General features: G+C 42.3%; 1 protein-coding gene across 2 annotated transcripts; it reads left to right on the forward strand.

Moving 5' to 3' along the window:
* The first annotated feature begins 399 nt into the window (after positions 1-399).
* Positions 400-20,268, forward strand: LOC121846341 (kinetochore protein NDC80 homolog). Of its 2 annotated transcripts, none has more exons than XM_042320283.1 (17): positions 400-540; positions 8,010-8,105; positions 8,192-8,271; positions 10,924-11,041; positions 11,213-11,385; positions 12,590-12,692; positions 13,111-13,200; positions 13,283-13,376; positions 13,494-13,594; positions 15,057-15,201; positions 15,450-15,655; positions 15,783-15,935; positions 16,026-16,115; positions 16,210-16,302; positions 18,663-18,793; positions 19,310-19,412; positions 19,591-20,268. In XM_042320283.1, exons 4-17 carry the CDS (start codon positions 10,940-10,942, stop codon positions 19,717-19,719), a joined length of 1,713 nt encoding a protein of 570 aa, XP_042176217.1. In that variant the 5' UTR covers positions 400-540; positions 8,010-8,105; positions 8,192-8,271; positions 10,924-10,939; the 3' UTR covers positions 19,720-20,268. The 2 variants fall into 2 exon arrangements, with proteins under 2 accessions (XP_042176217.1, XP_042176218.1); XM_042320284.1 differs by having other exon boundaries at positions 504-540; positions 8,192-8,275.
* Positions 20,269-20,486: the final 218 nt, after the last annotated feature.

Raw genomic sequence — 20,486 nt, forward strand, 5'->3', positions numbered from 1 at the left:
TCTTGTAAATGATATGATATTCGGGTCTTGTAAGCCCCACAACTGAGTATGTGTGCATATGGAGGGTGTTCTACAGTGTCTTCTTAAAATGTTGCTGTACCTTGATGTCTAGAAAATGAGGCTATAAGAAATTCAGACTTGTGTTAGCCCTGCAGCTATACTCAAGTATGTGGGCATACTGCAGTAATGTCTAAAATGCTTTGAATGAATTAGCACCTTGTGGAGAGTGCTGTCCGTTTTACCACCATAGATTGTAGGCTATTTGGCTGCTACTTTGTGTTTGACACTATTTTTCTCAATCTGTTTTGGTATCCCAGAGCCCCTGGACAACCCCCTCAACCTGTCTCTGGCCCACACTCCAGTACAGTAGGTGGCGGAAATGCACCATAACTTTGGATGCCAACCGCCGATAAATCCTTCCGAAGAAGAAGACCGTCCGTTTTGTTTAAATTAGCAGGCTGATTTTTTTAACTCTTTAGTTATTTATGTAGAAACAAAAGTTTCTAAACGGATTTTTTCAAAATTATCGAAAGTGGAAAGGTACGTATTTGTTTGAAAGACGTTTCAATGGGTTGTTGCATTTAATTTATATCTAGAAATATTTAGTTGTAATACCCTGGCAAATTCTAAGAGACTAAGTAAATTAACTTTAGTTAGTTGGCTAAATGAGTTGTAATTTAGCCTATGTTTTTAAAGTCTAACAGTAGTTTTTAATTGTATGTTGCCCCAGTGGAATGTTATTCGTTAAACAATATAACTTGCCAACGTTATCACAAGAAATAAAGTAGAAAGTATTTGCATGGGAAAGGGTCATGGTGTACATTTGCCCCACTGATGTTGCGTTTTTGAGAAGGTTACTGGTAGGGTGACCACATTTAAAATACCCAAATGCGAGACAACTGGAGGATTTTACAGGACCGTGTAGTTTCAAGTTTTAATGTCACAAGTACAGTGAAATGCTTTTCTTGTAAACCCCAACAATGCTGTCATTGATAACAATGTAATACAAAAAAATAACAAAACTATATCTACGCTGTTTAAAATCTTAGGGATGGATACTGGCTCGTTAGAGGTAGATATGTTAACGTGATTTATGCATCAGGATATATAGTACCAGTCAGGTTTGGACACACCTTCTCATTCAAGGGTTTTTCTTTATTTTTACTATTTTTGACATTATAGAATAATAGTGAAGACATCAACTATGAAATAACACATTGAATCTTCTTCGAAGTACCCACCCTTTGCCTTGACAGCTTTGCACACTCTTGGCGTTCTCTCAATCAGCTTTATGAGGTAGTCACCTGGGATGCATTTCAATTAACAGGTGTCTTTTTAAGTTAATTTGTGGAATTTCTTTGCTCCTTAATGCGTTTTAGCCAATCAGTTGTGTTGTGACAAGATAGGGGTGATTTACCAAGTAGGGTCATCTTCTGTATAAGACCAAGTCCATATTATGGCAAGAACCGCTCAAATAAGCAAGAGAAACAACAGTCCATAACTTTAAGACATGAAGGTCAGTCAATCAGGAACATTTCAAGAACTTTTAAATTTTTTTCAAGTGCAGTTGCAAAAACCATCAAGCGCTATCATGACACTGGCTCTCATGAGGACCGGCACAGGACTGGAAGACCCAGAGTTACCTCTGCTACAGAGGATAAGTTCATTAGTTTCCAGACTCAGAAATTGCAGCTCAAATAAATGCTTCATAGAGTTCAAGTAAGACACTTAACATCAACTGCTCAGAGGAGACTGTGTAAATCAGGCCTTCATGGTCGAATTGCCGCAGAGAAACCAATACTAAAGGACACCAATTATAAGACATTTGCTTTGGCCAAGAAATACAAGCAATGGACATTAGACGGGTGGAAATTTGTCCTTTGGTCTGATTTGTCAAAATGGGAGATTTTTGGATACAACCGCCTTGTCTTGTCGTTCATATCCCCGAGCTGACAAGGTACAAATCTGTCCTTCTGCCCCTGAACAGGCAGTTAACCCAGTGTTCCTAGGCCGTCATTGAAAATAAGCATTTTTCTTAACTGACTTGCCTAGTTAAATAAAGGTTAAAAAAAAAACATGTGGGAACTCCTTCAAGACTGGAAAAGCATTCCAGGTGAAGCTGGTTGAGAATGTCAAGAGTGTGGAAAGCTGTCATCAAGGCAAAGGGTGGCTACTTTGAAGAATCTAAAATATATTTTGATTTAACACTTTTTTTTGGTTACTACATGATTCCATGTGTTATTTCATAGTGTTGATGTCTTCACTAGTATTCTACAATGTAGGAAATATAAAGAAACCCGTGTCAACTTTTGACTGGTACTGTCTGTAATATATAAATAAAATACACACACAACATAATAGTAGCAGTTGGTGTGTAGAATCTGTATAAGTGTAGCTATGTGTGTGTGTGTGTGAGCAAATGATTTGAGTGACATGTTGGAGTGTGTGTGTGTAGGGCCCTGTGACTGCATAGGTGGTGCAAAAATAATAATAAAGTAGAGGTCAACTCCAATAGTAAGTGCATCTATTTAGCAGTCATGGCCTGTAACCTACAGTGTAACCCTCTCCGCTTACACACAAATACCTGTTATGGTGTAGTAGCAATGTTTTAGGTGCCGGAGAGCAATACAAATGTAAATGGCGTCATCGCTTCACGGCTGCCTATGCCCACACAAAGTCGCAAGACACCAAGTTGCCTCAAACACGTATATTAGGCATATCTAATTTAAAAATAGGGCCATGGCATCATCACTGTGAATCGTGAATGATAATTCTTCACGTTTTACCAGCGACATGTCCAAACTGATCATTTGATCTCATTCAGTTTCATGGGAATATGCATTTAAATCTTCCTGAATGACTGTTATCACCTTCTGCTCACAAAAACAAACCACACTGAACTTAAATATATAAATGCAACAATTTAAACGATTATTCTGCTTTACAGTTCATAGAAGGACATCAGTAAATATACATAACTTCATTAGGCCCTAATCTATGGCTTTCACATGACTGGACAGGGGAGCAGCCATGGGAGGGCAAAGGCCCACCCACTGGGGAGCCAAGCCCTGCCAATCAGAATGAGTTGTCCCACACAGACAGAAATACTCCTCACCACCCTCCTGAGACAATCATGCATGTGAAGAAGCTGGATGTGGAGGTTCTGGACTGGCGTGGTTACACACATTGTGAGGCCGGTTGGATGTACTGCCAAATTCTCTAAAATGACGTTGGAGGTGGCTTTTGATAGAGAAATTAACCTGAAATTCTCTGGCAACGACTCTGTTGGACATTCCTGCAGACAGTATGCCAATTGCACGCTCCATCAAAAACTAAACATCTGTGGCATTGTGTTGTGACAACCACATTTTTAGTGGCCTTTTATTGTCCCCAGCACAAGGTGCACCGGTGTAATGATCATGCTGTTTAATCCGCTTCTTGATATGCCACACCTGTCAGGTGGATGGATTATCTTGGTAAAGGAGAAATGCTCACTAACAGGGATGTAAATCAAAGCACATTCTTTCCAGTTGCTCACGCTGTTGAGCTTTGGCCGCATTATATATATTTTTTAAATGTACTCTTCAGCTAGTGTCCTAAAACCCCAAAACACAAATTCTCATGAGATATGTTATTTGGAATACTAATTAAACATTGTGATCTTCCAAGACATTGATTCAGCTTTGATCTAAACCAGGGATGGGCAACTTCAATGTGGGTGGGGGCCAAAAAAAAAAGAAACTCATGAGTGGCATTATTGGCTTGTGGGTCTATGTACCCACATTGCAAGCAAAACATTTTTAGCAGCCCCCATTGTGACAGTGAAGAGTTCTAATGTTAATCTCCTTCAATTCTACACATTTTGCCATGGGGCGGAGGCAAATGTTTGCAGTTTCTGATAATTGATGATCAATGGACCCCACCAGGGTTGGTAATTGGACCACGCTTACTACCAGTTTGGTAAATTAGCTGGCTGCTAGATTAGATCATCTAAGACATTTTGCTGACATGGACTCGCGCTCGTGCGCGATGTCTAATATTTAAAAAGTATTGTGGTATTGCTCGCCTGAGGTATTCTATCTATCGAGAGTTCTCATCTATATTATTTGTAGCCGTCTATTTACCGCCACAAACCGATGCTGGCACTAAGACCGCACTCAACCAACTATAAGGCCATAAGCAAACAAGAAGATGCTCATCCAAACGCGGCGCTCCTAGTGGCCGGGGGCTTCAATGCAGGCATACTTAAATCCGTTTTTACTTCATTTATACCAGCATGTCACATTTGCAACCAGAGGGGAAAAAACTCTAGACCACCTTTACTCCACACACGGAGATGCATACAAAGCTCTCCCACACCCTCCATTTGGCAAATCTGACCGTTATTCTATCCTCCTGATTGCTGCTTACAAGCAAAAACTAAAGCAGGAAGCACCAGTGACTTGCTCAACACGGAAGTGGTCAGATGACGCTGATGCTACGCTACAGCACTGTTTTGCTAACACAGACTGGAATATGTTCCGGGATTCATCCAATGGCATTGTGGAGTATACCACCTCAGTCATCAGCTTCATCAATAAGTGCATCGACGACGTCGTCGAACCATCAAACAAGCATAGTGTCAATACAGGATTAAGATTGAATCCTACTACATCGGCTCTGACACTTGTTGGATGTGACAGGGTTTGAAAACTATTACGGACTACAAAAACAAACCCAGCTACGAGTTGCCCAGTTGACGTGAGTCCACCAGACGAGCTAAATGCCTTTTTATGCTCACTTCGTGGCAAGCAACACTGACGCATGCACGAGAGCACCAGCTGTTCGGGAAGACTGTGTGATAATGCTCTCGGTAGCCGATGTGAGCAAGACCTTTTAAACAGGTCAACGTTCACAAAGCCTGATGGGGCCTGATGGATTACCAGGACGTGTACTCAAAGCATGGCAGACCAACTGTCAAGTGTCTACACTGACATTTTCATCCTCACTGAGTCTCTGTAATACCTACATGTTTCAAGCAGACCGCCATAGTGCATGTGCCAAAAGAAGCGAAGGTAGCCTAGCTAAATGATTACCGCCCCGTAGCACTCACGTCGGTAGCCATGAAGCTTTAAAGGCTGGTCATTGCTCACTCGGGTTCTCCTGAGTAGCGCACCGGTCTAAGGCACTGCTTCTCAGTGCTAGAGGCGTCACTATAGACACCCTGGTTCGAATCCAGGCTGTATCACAACCGGCCGTGATTGGGAGTCCCATACGGCGGCACACAATTGGCCCAGCGTCATCCGGGTTTTGCCGGTGTAGGCCGTCAGTGTAAATAAGTATTTGTTCTTAACGGACTTGCCTAGTTAAATTAAAACATCAACAGCATTCTCCCAGATACCCTAGACCCACTCCAATTTGCATACCGCCCCAACAGAGCCACAGATGCAACCTCAATCGCGCTCCATACTGCCCTTTCCCACCTGGACAAAAGGAACACCCATGTGAGAATGTTTTTCATTGACTACAGCTCAGTGTTCAATACCATAGTGCCCTCAAAGCTCATCACTAAGCTAAGGACCCGGGGACTAAACACCTCCCTCTGCAACTGGATGCTTGACTTCCTGACGGGCTGCCCTCGGGTGGTAAGGGTAGGCAACAACACGTCTGCTATGCTGATGCTCAACACTGGAGATCAGTCCCCTCCTGTACTCCCTGTTCACCCACGACTGCGTGGTCAAATACGACTCCAACACCCTCATTTTCCTGACGACACAAGTGTGTCTGATCACCAACAACGATGAGACAGCCTATAGGGAAGAGGTCTGGGACCTGGCAGTGTGGCACAAGACGACAATCTCTCCCTCAATGTGAGCAAGACAAAGGAGCTGATCGTGAACTACAGGAGACAGTGGACCGATCGGGCCCCTGTTAACGTCGACTGGGCTGTAGTGGAGCAGGTTGAGAACTTCAAGCTCCTTGGTGTCCACATCACCAACAAACTATCATGGTCCAACCACACCAAGACGGTCGTCAAGAGGGCACGACAACCTACTTTTGAATGGCCTGTCTGCAATAAACTTGAGACATTGTATCAACTATTAACTTGGGTCCAGCTTGAAGCTGGTGTTTAAACTGTTCCAGAGTCAGTGCTCTCCAGACAGACACACAGCTTTAGGCTATTTCCTCAAGGGGTAAGTAATCCTGCAGGCCTTTTTGGACATTTCTACCAGATCAGAGCTTTTTTATGTTGAGTGGTTATTGAAAGGGAGAGTGCTGGAAAGATTTTTCCAATAGGCCACATTGAGGACCTATTGTCATTCTCAATGGATGTAAAAACATACTTATTTTACGTTCTTTTTGAGGTGAAGAAAAATGATTTTGGAAAGCCCTGAAACAGCCCTGAAACATGCTATATACATTTTACAGACACTGTGTGTTTTACATTTAGTTATTTTTAGTCCCACCTTCAGCTACCCTCAACCCTTCCCATCGTTCTCTGAATACCATCCAATTTATTTGTGCCTTGTATTTTTAAACTGCTGTGATGTTTCACAGAAGTTCTGAACCTTTCTATTCTCAGTGTTTTACAGATTGTAAATTAAATAAACATTTTTGCTAACAGTATTATATTATTGACTTTTTTTTTTGACTGACTTTTCAAATCAAATCATCCAACAGAGTTGGCTCCACTTAAATGTTGCAATTCATTAGCCATGCCTGAATCTGTGACCAAAAACAAGCTACATATGGACAGTACCAAAACAAATGATTTGAATATTCTGTCTTTTCGCAGCAAAATCTGCTGGGATGGTTGTATTCCTAATATCCAACATTCTATTGGTTGCAGGACTTTTGTATAATTAAAATTGAAAACCTAAAGTTTTGAATCTGGTGTTTTTGTATCAGTTCATAAACCATGTGGCATGGTGTTGGTACATCTATGTCTTCACAACTATTTTGCAATTATGGCGCAGCTGTACTTTTTTTTTTTTGGTCTTTAAATGAAATTTGCTACTAGTTTTATTCAGAATTTTCTTTTAACCAGTTTTTGTATTTAGTGGAGGACTAACAAACAAGTTCCTTCCTTTCTCCCTTCATTTTTACATTAATGCTGGTTGTAATTTGGGGTATAGGAGACATTTCCATATTTATGTTAGCTGCATGTGTGACAACTCCACCAGTCCTATTTATGATATATATTATAAAAATCCCCCCCCAAAAAAAAATGTTACATTTATCAGTTAGTATATTTGAGTTTAACAATTTGTTGCAACCAACTTTAAATGGCTTGTTTTAAAAATAGTCACTATTTTGGGGATTATTTCATTTTCAAATAACAAAGTGAGAAGTTGTAATCTGAATAAAGGGGAGAACCAGTTTGGATTTAAGTGTAACTTTTGTATGACAAACCTTTAGTGAGAGGTCTCATGCTATAATATTTAATTTCTGTCTTCTGAATTCATATTCATTTATAATAAATAGACCCAGTTAATTTTGTTTGGCTTGCAGTTTTTTTTTCATTTTTGCCGTTCCAAATCAAATATAATTAAATAAAAAAAACACATTGCTAGGTGTAGGCAAGGCCATAAGTAGAAAGGTAAACTGGGATATGACTAAAGAGTTCATCAGGGTGATTTCTCCACAAATACACAGGTATTTTCCTTTCTGTGGTAACAAGATCTTATAAAAAAATATTTTTATTTGCATTTATTTTTATTTGCATTTATTGTAGAGATCATTTTCTTTCAGGATATGAATAGGACATACATTTTTGGTTGCGGGGACAAAGGGACAAAATGCGGGACTGTCCAGCACAATCTGGGACAATGTCACCCTGGTAAGTGGGTGACCCCTCCCACTTCCTGCTAGTGTGCCCATCTTTTTCATTGTTCATATGAAGGCATTTGCAGTTAGTTGACTGGTTTGGGAAACATTTGCTATCCTATTTAAACATTAACTGGCCTGGCTATCCATGTATAGCCTACATGTATTTTTATGCCTATGTCTTTTCTTCATTCTTTCACCAGATCCAGGATGAACCGAGCATCCAGCAGTAGGCTCTCTGAGCTCCCTCAAAGAGTTGAAAGCAACAGAATGAGCATGGTTTATGCAACACCCCAGAGGTTAGTGTTCAGACAAACGCCAATGGAAGTTGCTTTATGGGATATGTATTTGCTAATACAGTGAGCATATCAATATTTGTTCACAGCAAACAATCCTTTGGAAAGTTGAACATTCCTAAACCCCAGTCTGTCACATCCGAGAGAAGAACCAGCTTTTTGGTAGTCGGTAAGTCCCTACACTGAAGAAACTACCATGATACACCTAGTTCTCTATCACTGTCACCATGCGAGACAAAGACTCTTCCTGTTAGTGAATCCATATGATTGGGAGCCATTTCACACTGCCAAGTTCAGTGGTTCCCAACTCCAGTCCTCGAGTCCCTCAGACAGTACAGGTTTTTATTGTAGCTCTGGACATGTTCACACTGCAGGCCTTTCTGCTCCAATCAGTTTTGTTTTTCAATTATTTTTTCTAATAGTGACTGTCCAAACAGCAAGTTAAAAGTGAACAAATTGGATTTGTGTGTTCTGACAGCCTTCATTTGCTGACATGGCTATGCTAGTTGTCATAGTAACGGTGGTTGTGCACAGTGGTGTAAGCTGATTGGTGGTGGCGCTTGTGCTTCCTATCACTTAGAAGTTATGTATGGAATCAATATCATGCCAAATGTAAATCACTATCCACAAACGCCTTTTGATTTGTATTTGTAAATCGATAAATTGCATTAGAATTATTTAATGACTGTAGATATGCAGGTCATTTCCAAGGGCCTTAATAAAAATGACTGCCATAAAGATTTGCACATAGGAGAGATATGCGCAAACATGACAGATATGGCATAAGAAAAATAAGTTCTCACACATAGAAAGTGATTTGTATTCATAGAAAAAGGTTTGTACCCATAGAAAGCGATTTCTATACATCGTTGGCAGCCTCTCGTTTGGCATTGTTGATGTCTGCCTTTCAAGGATGCAGAAATTATAGTATGTTACCCATAGTATGTTAACTCAAATCAAATTTATATAGCCCTTCGTACATCAGCTGATATCTCAAAGTGCTGTACAGAAACCCAGCCTAAAACACCAAACAGCAAGCAATGCAGGTGTAGAAGCACGGTGGCTAGAAAAACTCCCTAGAAAGGCCAAAACCTAGGAAGAAACCAAGAGGAACCAGGATATGAGGGGTGGCCAGTCCTCTTCTGGCTGTGCCTGGTGGAGATTATAACAGAACATGGCCAAGATGTTCAAATGTTCATAAATGACCAGCATGGTCCAATAATAATAAGGCAGAAGAGTTGAAACTGGAGCAGCAGCACGGCCAGGTGGACTGGGGACAGCAAGGAGTCATCATGTCAGGTTGTCCTGATGCATGGTCCTAGGGCTCAGGTCCTCCGAGAGAGTAAGAAAGAGAGAATTAGAGAGAGCACACTTAAATTCACACAGGACACCGAATAGGACAGGAGAAGTACTCCAGATATAACAAACTGACCCTAGCCCCCGACACAAACTACTGCAGCATAAATACTGGAGGCTGAGACATGTTAACCATAGTATGTTACCCATAGTATGTCCAACGTAAATAATCGAAGCCCTAGATTACTCTATTTGCAAAACTATTGCTGTGGACACCCATTTATCACCAATATAGTTGAATTAGCAGGCCAGTGTGATAGCACCACTAAATGTGAAGGATATGTCATCTATTGTAAATGATTATAATCGATCCGCTCTCTCATGCTGCACAGACGATGAGCATCAAGGAGACATAAGTGTTCCTGAGGCCTCCAACCATTTCTCCAGTAGAGGCATGCGAAAGGTAGAGGGGAGGTGTAGGATATGGGATCAGACTTTATAACAATAGTGCTTCCTTCCCCTTCCTCGCCTCAATCTGGGCTTGAACAAGGGACGCCCTGCACACATCGACAACAGTCACCCTCTTAGCATCGTCCAATAAAATCGCGGTCCTTTGCAGAGTAAGTGAAACAACCACTTCAAGGTCTCAGAGCGAGTGACGTCACGGATTAACACGCTATTAGCGCGTACCTCTAACTAGCTAGCCATTTCACACCGGTTACACTCACCCCCTTCACGGGCTCCTTTTCCGCATCAACCAGTGATCTGTGTCAACAGCATCAATGGGATCGACTTTTTTCAACGACTACATCGCTTTCTACGCGTGAGAACTTTTTGTCGTTATGGCGTTTTACTGAAGGCCCTTGGAAATGTCCTGCATAATCTGCAGTTATATTAATAAAAAATCTAATGCAATGTATAGATTTACAAATCAAAAGGTGTTTGTTTGTGGAATGGTGATTTGTATTTGGCATGGTATTGATCCCACAGTTATGTAGCAAAATCTACGGTGAAAAGAAAGCCTGCCAGGGTTGTTTCACAGTTGCTTTGAATGTTCAAAATCATACTGTCAGAACACCTTTTTTAAAGCCTCAAAAGACAAGGTGATCCATCTTTCAGAACAAGTCCTTTTTGGCTAGCCACATAATTCAACTAACTAGTTAGGTAGATGATTAGCGCTATAGCACATTCACTAATTTGTTCGTAAACAATTAAAAAGCTAGTTATCTACCACATGTTCTTGTCAAAACTGTCAACAGACTAAATAGCAAATAACAAGATATGCCAAACAACAGTTGTAAAACCACGAGGGCAAATCAATCAGATTTGACCATTCAGACACATGGTCAGGAATCAGATTTGTGACTTGAAATGTCTGCTACCGTGTGCTGTTTGACTGTTCAGACTGCAGGAAAAATAACATATATTTGAATCAGATGTGCAAAAAAAATGGATTTGAGTCACTTCAATGTGAACCAGGCTTATGTGGTACCATGAATGCTAAAAAGCTGATCACTCTTTTCAGGACCAGTGGGACTGGCATGGCTCGCAACAGCGCCTTTGGTGGTACAGAGAAGATGAAGGATCCCCGGCCCTTACACGATAAGGCCTATGTTCAGCAGTGCATCAGACAGTTGTGTGAGGTATGGATTCCTAATATACGCACATTATAAAGTATCTCAGAGTAAGAGTGCTGCTCTAGGATCAGTTGTCACTTTTACATCCTCATGAATAAGTTTCTATGACCTGGGGGGGTCTGGTCCTAGATCAGCACTCTTTCACAAAGACACATTATTTCCCTCGTTCTCCTCTAGTTTCTGTCAGAGAAGGGCTTTCCGGGTTCAATGTCAGTCAAGTCTCTCCAGTCGCCCTCCACCAAGGAGTTCCTAAAGATCTTTGAGTTCATCTACTGCCTCCTGGACCCCACCTTCCAGATGCCCACCTCCAAAGTGGAGGAAGAGGTCCCCAGGATTCTCAAAGACTTGGGGTAAATAGTGGTTAGAGTGTTGTTCCAGTAATCGAAAGGTTGCTGCATCGAATCCCTGAGCCGACAAGGTAAAAAAATATATCTGTCGTTCTGCCCCTGAACAAGGCAGTTAACCCACTGTTCCCAGGTAGGCTGTCGTTGTAAATAATAATTTGACGGTAGCACCTCCGTAAACAAAGAGAAAGCATATTTCAACCGCAGGCACGACAAAACGCAGAAATAAAAATATAAATCATGCCTTACCTTTGACGAGCTTCTTTTGTTGCCACTCCAATATGTCCCATAAACATCACAAATGGTCCTTTTGTCTGATTAATTCCGTCGATATATCTCCAAAATGTCCATTTATTTGGCGCGTTTGATCCAGAAAAATACAGGTTCCAACTTGCACAACGTGACTACAAAATATCTCAAAAGTTACCTGTATACTTTGCCAAAACATTTCAAACTACTTTTGTAATACAACTTTAGGTATTTTTTAACGTAAATAATCGATCAAATTGAAGACGGGATGATCTGTGTTCAATACAGGAGGAAAACAAACTGTAGCTTTCTGGTCACGTGCCTCTAACAGTACACTTGAAGTGACCCTCGTTTTGAACAGGGCTACTTCTTCATTCCACAAAGGAAAAACCTCAACCAATTTCTAAAGACTGGTGACATCCAGTGGAAGCGGTAGGAACTGCAAGAAGGTCCCTTAGAAATCTGGATTCCCAATGAAAACTTATTGAAAAGAGTGACCTCAAAAACAACAAAAAATCGGAATAGTTTGTCCTCTGGGTTTCGCCTGCTAAATAAGTTCTGTTATACTCACAGACATGATTCAAACAGTGTTTTCTATCTAAATCTACTAATAATATGCATATATTATCTTCTGGGGATGATTAGCAGGCAGTTGAATTTGGGCATGCATTTCATCCGGACATGAAAATACTGCCCCCTGTCACCAACAAGTTAACTGACTTGCCTAGATAAATAAAGGTTACATTAAAACATTTTTTAAATGAGCTCATTCTGCCGTACATGTTAAAAATGGTCTGTGTCCCAAATGGCATCCCCATAGGCCCTGGCCAAAGGTAGCGCCCTATATAGAGAATATGGTGCTATTTGGGACTCAGATGTGATCATTTGCTGTTTGCATCTGGTTTTTGTACGCTAGCCCATTCCTCATTCTATGATACTGACTGTATATTTCTGATGGCAGGTATCCATTTGTTCTCTCCAAAAGTTCCATGTACTCTGTGGGGGCACCACATACATGGCCACAGGTCTTGGGGGCTGTTGTCTGGCTCATCGATACTGTGAAGGTGGGTATTAGTACAGCAGAATACTACCTAATCTCTAAACTCATTAATAACATTAACTGTCTAAATGAAGGTTTGAATAATGAGAGATGTTTCTTAAAACATTTTTTATCAGGATCCCCATTAGCCGACGCCAATGGCGACCACTAGTCTTACTGGGCTTCGACATAACGAAATCCTTTACAATTGACATATTTAAAAAGATTAACATGGATTGTGTGTGCATCTATTAGTTACACTTGTCAATACATGAACAACAAAGTTAGGTCACATGGGGCAGAGGCCCTGTGCAGTGAACGGGTACTTTAATTTTGAAACCAGGTTTGTTGTTCACTTGCGCCATGTAAGATGGGAGTTCCATGCAGTCGGGGCTCTGTATAATACTGTATGTTTCCTTGAATTTGTTCTGGTTGTTTTGTAGGTCTTTTGCTGTATGAGTGATCAGGACCTGCTCTTTGCTGATTTCTCTGACGGAAGCACTGAGATTGAGGACGGGGTGGAGTTCAACAAGGTACAGAGCCAATTTACTCACAACAAAACCATTTAGGATGTTAGGTCTCTATTTGACCCTGCACGATCCCTTCTGTTTCTAGCTCTTTCTGGACTACACCGCTGAAACATACAACAAGTTCATGCAAGGAGCGGATACGTTTGATGAAGAGGATGCAGATTATCTTGCTAAACTAAGTAAGCAGTGATGACAAAGTCATTGTTTTTAATTGTGATTTGTGCCTTTTCCTTCCAAATGAACATATAAAAAATAACCAGCAACAAGCGCATAAAACGTCAACTTTATATTTACAGAGAGACTTTACAACGTTGACGAAGGGCTTCTCGCATCCATGGAGGAGAAGTACAGGATTCTGAGTGGTGAGGTTGAACGACTGGAGAAAGAAAGTCAAACGGTTCGTCCTTTTAATCTAAGGTCTGTATATACAGTGCATTCGGAAAATATTCCACATTTTGTTATGTTACAGCCTAATTATCAAATGTATAAAATATTTTCCCTCATCAACTTACACACAAATACCCCATAGTGACAAAGATTTAAAAAATTACGTGTTAACTTGGACTCCAAGTTGTGGTAAATTCAATTGATTGGACATGATTTGGAAAGGCACACACCTGTCTATATAAGGTCCCACAGTTGACAGATCAAAAATCAAGCCATGAGGTCGACGGAATTGTCCGTAGAGCTCCGAGACAGGATTGTGTCAAGGCACAGATCTGGAGAAGCGTACCAAAACATTCACAGTGGCCTCCATAATTCTTAAATGGAAGACACAAAGACTCTTCCTAGAGCTGGCTGCCCCGCCAAAATGAGCAATCGGGGGAGAAGGGCCTTGGTCCAGAGTTCCTCTTTGGAGATGGGTGAACCTTCCAGAAGAACACTCATCTCTGCAGCACTCCACCATTCAGGCCTTTATGGTAGAGTGGCCAGATGGAAGCCACTCGTCAGTAAAAGGCACATGACAGCCCGCTTGGAGTTTGCTAAAAGGCACCTAAAGGACTCTGACCATGAGATTCTCTGGTCTGATGAAACCAAGATCAGAAATCTTTGACCTGAATGCCAAGCGTCATGCCTGGAGGAAACCTGGCACTATCACTACGGTGAAGCATGGTTATGGCAGCATCATGCTGTGGGGATGTGTTTCAGGGACTGGGAGACTAGTCAGGATTGAGGGAAAGATGAACGGATAAAAGTACAGAGAGATCCTTGCTGAAAACCTGCTCAGGACCTCAGACGAAGATTCACCTTCCAAACAGGACAACAAGCACACAGCCAAGGCAACGCAGGACTGGCTTTGGGCAACACATCTCTGAATATTCTTGAGTTGCCCTGACAGAGCCCGGACTTGAACCCGATAGAACATCTCTGGAGAGACCTGAAAATAGCTGTGAAGTGATGCTCCCCATCCAACCTAATAGAGCTTGAGATGATCTGCAGAGAAGAATAGGAGAAACTCCCCAAATAGAGGTGTGCCAAGCTTGTAGTGTCATACCCAAAAAGACTCAAGGCTGTAATCGCTGCCAAAGGTGCTTCAACTTCAGATTTTTATTTTGCAAAACATTTGCTACAATTGATAATTGTTTTTGCTTTGTCATTACGGGGTGTTGTGTGTAGATTAATGAGGGGGAAAAAACACAGATTAAATTATTTTAGAATGTAACAAATATGGCAAAAGTCAAGTGGTCTGAATACTTTCCGAATGCACTGTATTTATAGATTTTTCCAAGTTCTGCGACTGAATTTTGTACACATCTCACCTAGTTTAAGCAGTCGATGAGCTGTAAACGTGCCAGTTACGTTTGAACAGAGCCATTTGATTCACTATATTTCTAACCATTTTATTCACTTTGGAGCAGGACCGATTGATGGTCAAAAGAACGGAGAAAGTCAAACTTCAGACAGACCTGCAGAAGCTGCAGAGTTATCGCAGTAACCTGGAGTCTTTCAAAGCCAACCTGGAGAACAAAGCCTCTGGATTGGCCGAGGAGCTGGAAGCATCGGGTAAAAAACCATGACCAAACATTGCTACTCTCGTGGCTTAGCTGGTCTTGCAGTATCGATGCAGCCTCCAGGACACTTTTCTCTTTCTAAAGTGTCTGTATATGTGGTCTACTGCCCTTTGACACATCTCTCTATCTGTCCCCACTTCCTCTCATTCCCTGTTTTAAACTAAATGTGAAAATCCATTAAAATATACCTTTTTTTAAATTGCTACTCTCCTGGAAATCCTGAAATGTTGTCCTGTGTAGGACTGCAAGTGGAGACCCTAAAACAGGAGGAGTCCCGGCTCCAACACATCTTGTCCACCCAGAAGTTCACTCCCGCAGACATTGAGAGGATCAACTGGGAGAAGAGGGAGCTGCAGCAGACCATCAACAGCCTGAGCAAGAGCCTGGAGCAGGCCGAGCAGCACATGTGGAACGAGGAGATCGCTCTGGCCAAGGCCAAGGAGACGGTAAGGAATAGGATGCTGGCCTGATACGACTGCATTCTATACTCATCTGTCTGGTAAATAAATGACTAGCTAGCTATGAGCCAGTGCTGAACAGTCTTCTCAGTCTTAACCACTGCTAATGATTTAGGCCGAAGTGAAGCTGGCCGAGTACCACAAGCTTGCCCGCAAACTGAAGCTCATCCCTGTGTCTGCCGAGAACGCATGCGGCCACGACTTTGAGATCAGGACCTCCACAGAATACGGACCGTCCACCATGGTTCAATGCAGAACACAGATTCAAGTATGGCGATTTAGTTCTCATCGAACAATCGCTTTATTACAACAGGTGTGTGTTGTATCTGGACCTAATTCTGTGGCTTATTCTCTACAGCAACTACTGAGGAAACTGATCACTGATGTGGACGAGGAGTGTAGTCGACTGACAGACATGAAACTAAGCCTGGAGGAGTCGATAGAACAGGTACCGAGACATTTCACTGTGTTTCTTAGAAGTCCAAAGGTTTTGTCCCATTTTTTGGGGTGTTTTTTTCTTAACATGTCTTTTTCTCTTTCAGGTGAATTCTAATATTTCAGATAAAGCGAATGACTTGAAACAACTGAGAGAGCAAATCCGTAGGCTCGACGAGCAGCTCGAACAAGACATGCAGGTGGGTTATATTTTCAATATTACAAATGTTTGAATATTGTATACAGGAACCCATCTGAAATATTGCTTCACAGGCCAGTCATTTATTGATCAGGAAGTGGTGTCAAAGTGAATCATTGGTCCATCCAAGGTTTTCCTTATACAGCTCATTGTCTAATAAGGACCATAATGGAAACAGCTTTTCTTGTTCTCCTCAAATCAAATTGTATTAGTCAGATGCGCCGAATACAACCGGTGTAGGCCTTACAGTGAAATGCTTATTTTACGAGCCCCTAACCGACAGTGCAGTTTAAAAAAAAATCCAGATAAGAATAAGAGATAAAAGTAACAAGTAAAAAATATCAATATATACAGGGGGTGCCAGTACAGAGTCAATGTCGGGGCACCGGTTAGTTGAGGTAGTATGTACATGTAGGTAGAGTTATTTAAAGTGACTATGCATAAATGACAATAGAGAGTGGGAGGGGGCAATGTCAATAGTATGTGTAGCCATTTGACTAGATGTTCAGGAGTCTTATGACTTGGGGGTAGAAGCTTTTTAGAATCCTCTTGGACCTAGACTTGGCACTCCGGTACTGCTTGCCGTGTGGTAGCAGAGAGAACAGTCTGACTAGGGTGGCTGGAGTCTTTGACAATTTTCAGGGCCTTCCTCTGACACCGCCTGGTATAGAGGTCCTGGATGGCAGGAAGCTTGGCCCCAGGTATGTACTGGGCCGTTCGCACTACCCTCTGAAGTGCCTTGTGGTCAGATGCCGAGCAGTTGCCATACCAGGCAGTGATGCAACCAGTGGTGCAGCTGTAGAACCTTTTGAGGATCTGAGTACCCATGCCAAATCTTTTAGTCTCCTGAAGGGGAATAGGTTTTGTCGTGCCTGCTTCACTAATGGTGTGGTTGGACCATGTTAGTTTGTTGGTGAAGTGGACACTAAGGTGTGTGTGTTGTTACCTACTCTTACTTGAAGCTCTCAACCTGCTCCACTGCAGCCCCGTCGATGAGAATATGGATGTGCTCGGTCCTCTTTTTCCTGTAGTCCACAATCATCTCCTTTATCTTGATCACGTTGAGGGAGAGGTTGTTGTCCTGGCACCACACGGCCAAGTCTCTGACCTCCTCCCTATAGACTGTCTCGTTGTTGTCGGTGATCAGGCCTACCACTGTTGTGTTATCGGCAAATGTAATGATGGTGTTGGACTCGTGCCTGGCCGTGCAGTCATGAGCGAACAGGAAGTACAGGAGGGGGCCGAGCTCGCACCCCTGAGGGGCCCCTGTGTTGAGGATCAGCAGATGTGCTGTTACCTACCCTTACTACCTGGGGGCGGCCCGTCAGGAAGTCCAGGATCCAGTTGCAGAGGGAGGTTATTAGTCCCGAGTCCTTAGTTTATTGATGAGCTTTTGAGGGCACTATGGTATTGAATGCTGAGCTGTCCTCAATGAATAGCATTCTCACATAGGTGTTCCTTTTGTCCAAGTGGGAAAGGGCAGTGTGGAGTGCAATAGGGACTGCATTATCTGTGGCTCTGTTGGGGCCGTATGCAATTTGGAGTGGGTCTAGGGTTTCTGGGATGTTGATTTTGACTTCAGCCATGACCAACTTTTCAAAGCACTTCATGGCTACAGACGAGAGTGCTACGGGTCGGTAGTCATTTAGCCAGGTTTACCATAGTGTTCTTGGGTACAGGCACTATGGTGGTCTGCTTAAAACATGTTGGTATTACAGACTCGGACAGGGAGAGGTTGAACATGTCAGTGAAGACACTCGCTAGTTGGTCAGCGCATGCTCGCAGTACACGTCCTGGTAATCCGTCTGGCCCTGCGGCCTTGTGAATGTTGACCTAAGGGTCTTACTCACATGGCTGCGGAGAGTGTGATCACACAGTCTTCTGGTGCTCTGATGCATGTGTCAGTGTTATTTGCCTCGAAGCGAGCATAGAAGTAGTTTAGCTCACCTGGTAGGCTCATGTCACTGGGCAGCTCTCGGCTGTGCTTCCCTTTGTAGTCTGTAATGGTTTGCAAGCCCTGCAATATCTGACGAGCGTCAGAGCCGGTGTAGTAAGACTCAATCTTGTATTGCCGCTTTGCCTGTTTGATGGTTCGTCGGAGGGCATAGCGGGATTTCTTATGTTTCCAGGTTAGAGTCCCGCTCCTTGAAAGTAGCAGCTCTAGCCGTTAGCTCAGTGCGGATGCTGCCTGTAATCCATGGTTTCTGGTTGGGGTATGTACGTACGGTCACTGTGGGGACGACATCATCGATGCACTTATTGATGAAGCCATTTATTTTAAATGTATTGTTTCCACATCTGTGGTTAAATTGTGTTTTTTATCATTTAGAAAAATGACATCCCTCTCTCTGTGGTGTGTAGGACATTGCCCATGAGGAGCAGAAGTGGTCTGCTGAGATGGAGTCTGTGGAGACCCACCGCAAGCTGCTGGAGAAGAAGGTGACCCTGGGCTATGATGAGTCTGTGGAGCAGCTGAAAGCTGCACAACAACAGTGAGTAGTGCTCCTTCTACCAATTATTTTGGACCAAATCACAATGGTGAGGGCTACAGGGCTTAGTTTCAAGTTTTATTGTCACGGGCACAACTACAGTGAAATGCCTTTCTTTTCTGACTGACATTGCAGTAATCAATATCAGTAGTAATAATACTAATGTAAAGTAGGAAAAAACACACGAGAAATAGAAACATGAATAACATGAGACAGTAAATAAGCTACTGTTTATATACAGGATCAGTTCCAATACCATATTTACAATGTGCAGAGATACAAGGGTTAAACTAGCGTCCTGTCCAGGGGGTGTGCTTGTACATCAAGCTGCCCTCACACAACAAAAACAGGAGATATGCTCCTGCCCTATGAGCCGTTCTGGCCCGGACAATGATACTTTATTTGCGTACGGTATGTTTAGGGCTTTACAATTATTTCACAACCACATGAAGTTTGTTTTCCTTGTTCATATCTAAAAATAGACCCCCCCACCACAGTATTTGTCTTTCTACTCCACAGGTACCATCTTGTCCTGCAAGAAACCAATGAGGAGCGGCGGACTGTGGTTAACAACCTTGCCAGTGTGTTAACCACGGCTGCCAACCACCTGTCCATTGTAGAGGTCAGTCTCCATCTTGCCCCTAACCTGTTGTTCACAAAGTCACTGACCCTGTGCACATCTCGCCTTTTATTTAAATATGTATTTTATTCCTCGTCTTGATATTCTTTTTTACAATAACAACTTGATTTGACAATGACTGTCTTTCTGAGCCTGAAATTCACATTGTGATCATTTCCAGAAATTCTTAGAGGATCAACACAAGCGAGTAGACAGGGTGTACGTGGAAGCTTTCCGGGAGGACGAGGTGGACATTCAGAAGATGAAGGACATTATGGAGAGCTTCATCGCTAAAGTAAATAGCATGTAGTTCCATGCTTTACTATAAAAGCTGACATGAGCTCTAACTCTTTACTTGGTTATTCCATTCAGTCCATTGGAACCATCCCAGCGGGCAAAACTTGGTTTAGTGACATTGTGACAACAGAAACTAGTTGAAATGACATCATTGACAACCAGTTTTTCCTGTTGGGATGAGTGCAGCTTTTCTTCTCTTCTAAGTGACCTCTTTACTGACCACGGTGAGCAGAACATCAGTTCCAAACGGCCGCACCATCTTCTGCAGTTTCCCTGGTCACTGCTCTAAAGCATTGGGAACTTGTGAGACCAGATGGGAAGACAACATGTTTCAATAGGAGTTTTACTTTGTTCAAGTACCCCTGGGTTAGATAATGGGTGTTCAACCTCTTTGTAAAGTATTTTAATGTTGTCTTGTGGTGGTTCTCATATCAGCCACTAGAGGGCAGTGTAAAGCTAGATTTAAAATACAACAGTTTCTGGTCGTGTGAAATTTATATTATGGTTATTTGTTTTTCGCTGCAGTTTGTGATGCTTTAAATAAAGATACGTATCCCCAATATTTCCATGTTTGTTTTTTGCCAGTCATGCTTATTCAGATATTGACACGTTACCCACTCATAACAACAGTGTCTAGTCCATGCAATGTAAACTACAGCCTAGATAGTTTGTTGGTTTGTACCTACGTTTACTTCTTTCTTTTAGACTCACATACTCAGTCATAGACATACTCTAGGCTGCACCACATAATGAAATGGAACAGGACTATTATTTTGGGTC

This window comes from Oncorhynchus tshawytscha, linkage group LG04 (assembly GCF_018296145.1).
Source record: "Oncorhynchus tshawytscha isolate Ot180627B linkage group LG04, Otsh_v2.0, whole genome shotgun sequence".
NCBI lineage: Eukaryota > Metazoa > Chordata > Actinopteri > Salmoniformes > Salmonidae > Oncorhynchus > Oncorhynchus tshawytscha.